General features: G+C 43.1%; 2 protein-coding genes and 1 non-coding gene across 3 annotated transcripts in view; 2 read left to right on the top strand and 1 right to left on the bottom strand.

Annotated features, from left to right (window-relative positions):
* LOC105001999 (serum amyloid A protein) overlaps positions 1–839 on the bottom strand; it is a 3247-nt gene extending 2408 nt beyond the window's left edge. Inside the window, exons 1-2 of the mRNA XM_010858453.1 lie at positions 749–839; positions 253–344 (exon numbers count right to left, since the gene is read on the bottom strand). Of these exons, the coding sequence (XP_010856755.1) occupies positions 253–344; positions 749–819 (163 nt within the window). The 5' untranslated portion in view covers positions 820–839. The remainder of the gene's footprint in view (positions 1–252; positions 345–748) is intronic.
* A 7182-nt stretch (positions 840–8021) lies between these two features.
* LOC105001998 (serum amyloid A protein-like) overlaps positions 8022–8471 on the top strand; it is a 12225-nt gene continuing 11775 nt past the window's right edge. The window contains exon 1 of the mRNA XM_010858452.1: positions 8022–8129. The gene's annotated coding sequence lies outside the window, so the exon portion shown is untranslated. The remainder of the gene's footprint in view (positions 8130–8471) is intronic.
* On the top strand, positions 8241–8312 carry TRNAC-GCA. The gene has a single exon. It is a non-coding gene; the product is annotated as a tRNA-Cys (tRNA).

Below are 8471 nucleotides of genomic sequence, written 5' to 3'. Positions count from 1 at the left end.
GTTCCATTTCAGACTTGTTTTGTGTCTTCCACTCAAACTGCTGTTTCAGCTGGAAATGATGCGCGTTCTTTCTCTAGTACCTGATGGACATAAATCCTGTGCTTTTCAAACTCTCTGAAAAAAGCTCCCCCAACACCTGGCACATTCTACCACATACGGGAACACCTCCTAGGACCGCAGCTCCAACCCTCAGGGGTGTTTAGGGTGAAGCCTAGAGGCCCAAGAATGCCATTGCCCCTCCATCGGCCTTACCTTCATAAGCCTCACCAAGGAAGGACATCCACTGGCTGTGGACTCCCAGCACCAAGGAGCAGAGAATGAGGCCTGTGAAGAGCTTCATTGTGCTGAAAGGAGAGGAGAGGGTCAGGGAGACACGGACAAGCCTCGCACCCCCTCCGCCTGGGGTTTGTATGTCGAGGAGAGCCTGGCTGTTCATCTCTACTAGACTCTCAGTGGTCCTACTAGGCACACTGCAGTAGGACCTTACTCGCAGCCTCAGGCCCTCAATTCTGAATCCACCAGCCCTGAACCCAAGACTGTCTAAGAGGTCACCCAGATGGCTTTGATGGAAGAAGAGGACCGTTGGGTCCAAGCTGTGTCTTACTAAAGCAGCCTTTCGTTAATCAAAAAGCATTTCCCATGAACCACTCTGCCAGGACTGACCATATATAGGGGAAAGAGAAATCAGAAAAATTATGTTTTAAAGTAAGAGTTTTCAAAGAAATGGCTCCTTGAAGTGGTTCCTCACCTGATCCCCAGTGGAGGAGAGCACTGGTCCGTGCCTGCTGCGGAGAGGTGGCTGTATTTATTCTGAGCCATCCCTGGGAGGGACAGGGGTGAGGAGAACAGCTGGTCTGGCGCCCGGGGAGAGTCCCTGCAGGTCATTTCTCCTACATATCTGCAAAGGGTGACTTACCGGACACCAATGGCTGTCCTCATCCACAGGTCATTTCCCTGGTTGTGCAAGCCTGAGGAAATGATGGAGGCCTGATCTGCCTGGTGGCCACTATGGGGAAGACGGCTGTCCTGTCAGCAGTGGAGAGACTGAGGCAGGGACCCTGGGCTGCGGCGCTCCAAGATGGCGGCCTCCAGGCTGCTGGAAGGTGTGTGGTTAGGGATGACGCCTCCAGCCTGCACCTTGCTTTCCTGGTCATTTCCTCAGGATGGTCCCTGCTAGAAACTAAATCCTTTGAGCTCATGTCCAAAGCCCTTGAGCTTCAAAACCGACAGACCAGCCCCAGGGAACCTCATGGGTGCCCTGAGCTCCTTCCACTGCTCCGTGCACCAGTGCTGAGCTGTCAGTTCCAGGGCACAGAAAGCCCTCTCAGTCTCTCAGCCATGCGTTTCATAACAGTCAACACTTACTAATGATTTTTTTTAAGTATAATAAAGTAAGAGAACCTTTTCAACTTGATAAAGGTTAAGTCAATAATCTATAGCAGCAGTTGTCACAGTGTATTCTCTGCAAACCTGAGGATCTCTTACGACCCTTTCAGGGGGAGTCTATGATATCAGAACTATTTTCACAATCATATTCAACAGTAATCATCTTTTCCTTTTTCATTCTCATTTTTTCATGAATGTACTGGGTGTTAAACGTTTATTGATACACTTTTAGATTTCTGCATTCAACTGACCTTTAAGAAACTACCACTTGTCAAGTTCTGGTATCATATCAAAGAATAGCCTGAATTATCTTAAAACTGTTAAAATGCTCTGCCCTTTTCCATCTGTGTTTCTGTGTAAGGTTGAATTTTTTTCACCTTATTTGGGTTCATACTTCAACCCAAATAATGTATTATGACAGATCGAGTGCAGGGTCAGATGTGAGAACCCAGCTATCTTTGATTAAGTCAGATTTTTTTTTTTAATTTTTAATGTAAACTTACTATATTTGTTATCATTTTTTTATTTTGGAAAAAGATTATTTTCATTAAAATATATTATTTATGTTAACATAATGGATTTATTATTATCTTTATTTATTTGACCATTTATTAGACACTCTGCAAATAGTTTTTCATAAATTAACTTTTTATGAAGTTTTCATAAAACTTCATAATATCATGAATGATATATTATTGTGTTTCAATATTCTTTAACATTTTTTTCATTCTAGTGTGATAAATCCTGATAAGAGTCTCCATAAATAAAAGTTCTTTGAGGTCTTCAATAGTTTTTAAGAGTATGATGGGACCCTAAGGCCAAACAGTTTGAGAATCATTGCTCTACAGCAGATATTATGTGTAAAAAAAAAAACCTTCAGGTGCATTCTCAAGAAGGCCAAAGATAAGACATGGATTCCTCTTCAGATCAACTAATTTCACATTCTCCTGGAGGACCCACTGCTAAGACAAGAAACAGGAGGAGGGTAAGAAATGGAAGAGAAGAAATGAAACCATCATTATTTCAAGATGATACAACCTTTTACATAGAAAATCCATCAGCATAAATTGGACAGAGGAGGCTGGTGGGCCACAGTCCACGGGGTTGCAAAGACTTGAATATGACTGAACACGTGTGCATAACAAAGCCTTTCAGAGAATTCAGTGAGATTGCCATGTTTCACATAAAAAAATCAATTGTATTTCTCTACACTAATTTTTAACAGCTAAAAAATACAACACAAAATAGCATCAAAGCATTAACTATCTAGGCAAAAAGCTTTAAAAATACACCAATATTTATAGAACAAATTTAAGTTTGTTAAGGGATAAAAAGTGGAGATGTGGGAATGTCATGTTCATGGAGAAGATGTTAGTAAAGATGTCAGTTCTCCTTGGATTAATATATAAATTCAGTTCAGTGCTAATCAAAAATTCCCAGGGGAATTTTTTTAGGAACCCAACAGATTTATTCTTTATGGATGAATGAAGGGCCATGAATAATGATGCCAATTAAAAAATAAGAGCCAAGAAGGGACATGCCCTAGTCTCTGAGTTGCATGAGCTTGAGATTTAGCCCAAGTGGGGAGACAATCCTGAATGCTGTGTCTGTGTCTTCAGGTCAGAGGGGGCATCCCTGGGGCCGTGAGAACTGAGAGCTGTTTGTAGTGCCAGTTATGTTCAAAATAGGCATCAGGGAAGGGGATCCTCACAGCTTTAAAGATCCTTCTCCCCCCGGGTCTGGATGAAATAATTTCACATCAAGTAATGGGTGCCCACGGAGAAGTGTGTGCACCATCCCCTGCTTCACCATCCTAAGGGGAATGTTAAAATGGTGTTGGGCCACACCTGGGGATGATTCACGCGAGATGGGACCGAGAAGGAGAGGACCCAGTAGGCATGCTCTTTCATCCTCCCTGCACCAGTGCGAGCAGTGTGGCCAGCACTCTGTGGTGTCCAGGAACAGGTTTGTTACTTGAGGTAGGGAGCAGGCCAGGGAAAGAGGAGTGTGAATAGTGAATGGAACACACTGGGGAGTGAAGGTTTCCCTGGGATGGATACAAGCAGGAGGTGGAGGAGTTAGAGAGTGTACTGTCTGGGTTGTGATTGTGGAGAGGCAGGCTGGGGGCAAAAATGTGTAAAAGTTGAGAAAAAAGGAGGCACTTGTACTTATCTGATGAGAACTCTAGAACATAGCAGAACCTGCCATGGAGAGGTCACTAGATTCTTGACCACTCTGCAGAGGAGGAAGAATGGACTGCTGGGTTGACTGAGACTAGAGACAGTTAGGTCAAAGAAGCGAGATTCCAGGGATTTTAACATGACAAAGCAAGCCAAGCAAGGCTCCAACATCCACTGGCAAGGGCCTCATACAATCTGGCTCATTTAATGGCAGCAGGAGGCCTGAGTCATTCCAAGGGTGCCTCAGAAGTTGTGTTAATTGCATTATTCTGTTCTGTATCTGTGTTTTTGATGCTTTCACATTCTGGGGACTCCCTGACCCTGGAGGGACTGCTTTTTCCAGAGGTAGCCAATTCTTAGAGATCAGTAAAGTAACCTGTAATAGTAAACTAACCTGTGAGTGAGCCTTTTCTATGAAAACCAACCAAGTCAGTCATACCTCAACCACCTCCTTTAAGGGGCTCTCACACTCTGGGTGTCTATCTACCTGCCCTAATTGCTCCAGAGCCAGGTAGTAGACAACCAGAAACCAGCCCCTATGCCAAGAGCCAGCTGGAGGTGTTCAAACTAGCTAACCCTGCTCACCCTGCTTCACTGTTCTTCCCACAGAAACCACAATAAAGCCATTTGCTCATGCTTTCCCCCACTCTTTCTGTCCCCTGAACTCTGGGCGCTTTCTCATGTGGCCACCTTCTTCCCACTTGGCGTGGTGTGCCCCCTTCTTCAGGGATCTGTAACACACTCTTTTTAGTGGCAGCTGCCTTCTGATCTGTTGGCCTTACCATACCCAAATATTCATTGGAAGGACTGCTGCTGAAGCTGAAGCTCCAATACTTTGGCCACTTGATGCGAAGAGCCAACTCATTAGAAAAGATCCTGATGCTGGGAAAGATTGAAGTCAGGAGGAGAAGGGGATGACAGAAGATGAGATGGTTGGATGGCATCACTGACTCAACGGACATGAGTTTGAGCAAACTCTGGGAGATGGTGAAGGACAGGGAAGCCTGGCATGCTGCAGTCCATGGGGTTGCAAAGAGTTGGACATGACTGAACAACAATAAACCATACCTGAATAATAATAATAAAATCTATGTTTTAAAACAAAAAACTTACTGTTACAAGTATTTCAAACAGGAAAAAGGGCCAAAATGTTGAAAATAGGAAAAAAAAAGAAAAGAAATAACAAAAAACCCTGCACACATCATCAGTGGAAAGGGAAACCTCTTGAGTCAGCCAGGCAGGAAGCCTAGTTGAAAGAGGATGAGATGTTAGCCCTGAGGCCTTAAAGGAAGTCAGGTCTCACTGGAGATGGGATGGGGTTAGGGTGAAGGTCTGAGCAAACACAAAGTATTTCCTTGCCTCAGTGATGATTCCCTGTCTGTCTGAGGACTCCCACAGGATTAGAGGTGGGGAAAGGGACAGTCCTAGGGGAAGTTGGGAACCAGATTTGGCAGATGCTGTAGCCAACTGGACCACAGGAAGCCATGGGCTATTTTTCCTTGATCTTGAGACCCTCTCCCTTGTCCAAATGCTGCTAATTCCAGGCCTTTCTCAAGTGTACACGTCCTGGAGGTGGGCACCTCTGTGTGCCAAGAAGGGCAGGTATGCCAAGCAGAAGCTCACGTCATCATTGCCCCTAGTCTTTCTTTGAGTGACACCTGTCCCAACTTCTCTTCTGACCTGGAGTCTCCTTGCTGCAAGTTCCTCATCCCTGGGAGTAACTGTTGGCTAGTTTGAACACTTTCAGCTGACCCTTGGCATAGGGGCTGGCTCTTGGCGTAGGAGCCTGGAGCTCCTGAAGCAGGCCGGGGGCTTCGGAAAAATGGGGGCTCTACTTTGGGCAGTGTGCCCATCTAGCAAGTCTACCAAGCATGCACTGCTGCGGGTATGAAAAGACACTTTGTGCAAGAGAGATGTGAGTCTCTGTTTAGGCTGAGAATCAACTTGGTCCAAAGTAAATTTCAGAGCCAATCACTTGGAACTGGATGTACTTTTTTGTTTATTGAACCACTGTGTTGTAAATCATGTTTCCAGAAGAAAGACTAAGGGAAACCAGGGAGTTCCAGGATATTTAGGACACAGGGAGCTAAACAAGTATTTTGCTAATTAATCATATTGTGGCAGATTCTTCCAGTAATTGTAAAAGTTCGACTTTGTTCAATCATAATCAGTATATGTCATGTTAGATTTTCCTGGCAATGAATATAGAAGAGAAAGGAGTCTCTTTTTGAAATAACATTTTTATTGTTCATCTAGAATTAAAATTTTTCTATTTTATAAAATTGAAAAACATGTTTAATAACCTAGATATTTGAAGAGACTAGCAAGTACAGAAGGTTTAATATGATTCATAAGATGTACTTAGTGTTAAACACTTGAAACTTAAACTAAAAATAAGATGAATTATTGGGACTTAAAAAATTTCCCCTCTCATCACTTATGTGTGAAATCTAAACTATGACACAAATGAATTTATTTACAAAATATAAATGGACTCACAGATATAGAAAAGAAACCTAGTTACCAAAGGAGAAAGAGGGGTGGGGGGAAGGGATAAATTAGGAGTTTGGGATTAGCAGATACACACTACTATATTTGGGGTTTCCCTGTTGGCTCAGTGGTAAGGAAGATCCCCTGGAGAAGGAAATGGCAACCCACTCCAGAATAATTGCTTGGGGAGTCCCATGGACGGAGGAACCTGGCAGTGTATAGTCCACGAGGTAGCAGAGTTGGACATAACTTGGTGAATAAACAACAACAACTACTATATATAAAATAAACAACAAGGTCCTACTGTATAGCACAGGGAACCATATTCAATATCCCATAATAAACCATAATGGAAAAGAATACAAAAAAGATTGTATATATATGCATAAAAAAAATATATATATATATGTATATAACAGAATCATGTTGCTATATACCAGAAATTAATGCAATATTGTAAATCAACTCTACTTCAATAAAAACAACAACATCAAAATTTCCCCTCCCCAAATGAGTTCTTGATTTCACCAGTACTGCACAATTCCATAAGAGATTTGGGGTTTTGAATTGTCGGTAACTCAGTACTCCCTTTTGCAAGTGTTTAAAAAGAAAGAAAATAAAGTATCTTAAAACACAATCAGAGCCTTTTTTGTACGTTGTATGAAGAGACAGCATCAGTTGCTGACTCTCAGCGTGGCCTGTTGCTGATGGTGGGCTGGTGACATAATCCCAGCATGTTCCTCAATACCTATCCTTTATCTTGACCCATTCCATCAGTTAGAGACCAGGAGGCTTCAGAAGAGCAATAGCCTCAGCCAGCAGCAGCCTTTGGGGGAAGAGACTCAGAATTAAGTACAGACAGGTTCGAATGGGAAGTTCCTGGTGCCTGGAAAAAGCAGATTCTATGCTAGTAGGAACGTGTTCTCTCTTCATGAGAGTTTGTGGGCTTGGCAAGAAGGGACGCACACCAAACAGAATTAGGAGTCCATATCCTTAATTAAATCGGTGGTCTTTTTACATGTGTAATGATGAGCTTGCTAAGTAGAAGAAACAGGAAGAAAATAATTTCCCCCATCTTCCCTACTGCAGTAATGGAGAGCCCGCTGGCTGGAGGAAATAAAGGGGCAGTTTCCTCTAGCAGCTGAGCTATTCTTCATTTTATGAATTTTAAGGCAGACAGGATGGGAATGAGTAATGAAGTCAGCATCTGAGGACTGTTGTTCCTTGGGAGGAGATAATTTTATGGTGATTAGTGACACCTTGCCTTCCCTTTTCTTTCACTATACATTTTGTACATAATCTTTCCCTTTTATTAATTGGAATCTAACTGATTTTATAATCAAATAAATAAGAGCTTTCTCTCTATGCATGTATAATCATTTCCCCCAATTACAAGTCTCATTTTCATGAAGGCATAGCCTGGATCTGGTTATTTCTTGTCCCCTCTCCCTGCAACATGTGCCCAACATCTAGCGTAGTGGCTGTTGCATTGAAGGTTGGATGAATGAATAAAAGAATGAACATGTCATTGTAGAAATTCTAAAAACCCAGAATAAGATGAACATTTACCACTACCTAGAAGCACAGATATTGTTTGATATGCAAATTCCTAGGTTCTGTTTCACACTGAGAGAATGTCTTTTAACAAACATGGGATCATATTCTATTTCACTTTTTTCCCCTTAGATGTTAATTATGCTTCTCCAGGTCAGTAAACACTCTTCCACAGTATGAGTATCTGACAGAGTAGAAGTCATTCTAGGTGTGCCCAAATCCACGGCTTGGCTCTTAATGCTGCTTCCAAGCCCAGGTGGCTGGGTTTTAGGGTCTGTGATGGGAACTCTGTGTCACAATCTGTACTGGGAAGGTATACTGGTGTTTTGTAATGAGACTTTCTATCAGAGATAAGCATGGGAAATGGAAAGGGCAAAGTTCTGGTTTCTGCTGTCTGAAGCTGAGGTCGCTGTGTCCAGTGGTGTTCTCCCAAACCAAATCATCCAGCCTGGAATTACTGTAACTTATCTTTCATATTTTTAAGAGGTACACCACTCCTCAGAAGAGAGCATTGCTCAGGTATGGGGGCAAGGGGCTGGAGTAGAAAGAGCATTGACCAAGGCATTGTGTGTATACTTGGTTTTGGTACTTGAGTGAGCCATTTATAGTCTCTAAAGCTTCTCTATGGCTTCCCTGGTGGCTCAGAGGATAAAGCGTCTGCCTGCAATGCAGGAGACCCAGGTTCGATCCCTGGGTTGGGAAGATCCCATGGAGAAGGAAATGGCAACCCACTCCAGTATTCTTGCCTGGAGAATCCCATGGACAGAGGATCCTGGTGGGCTACAGTCCACGGGGTCGCAAAGAGTTGGACATGACTGAGCAACTTCACACACACACACACACACACACACACATACACAA

Source organism: Bison bison, unplaced genomic scaffold, assembly GCF_000754665.1.
Source record: "Bison bison bison isolate TAMUID 2011002044 unplaced genomic scaffold, Bison_UMD1.0 scf7180017864388, whole genome shotgun sequence".
NCBI lineage: Eukaryota > Metazoa > Chordata > Mammalia > Artiodactyla > Bovidae > Bison > Bison bison.
This window is presented reverse-complemented; position numbering and strand designations above follow the sequence as displayed.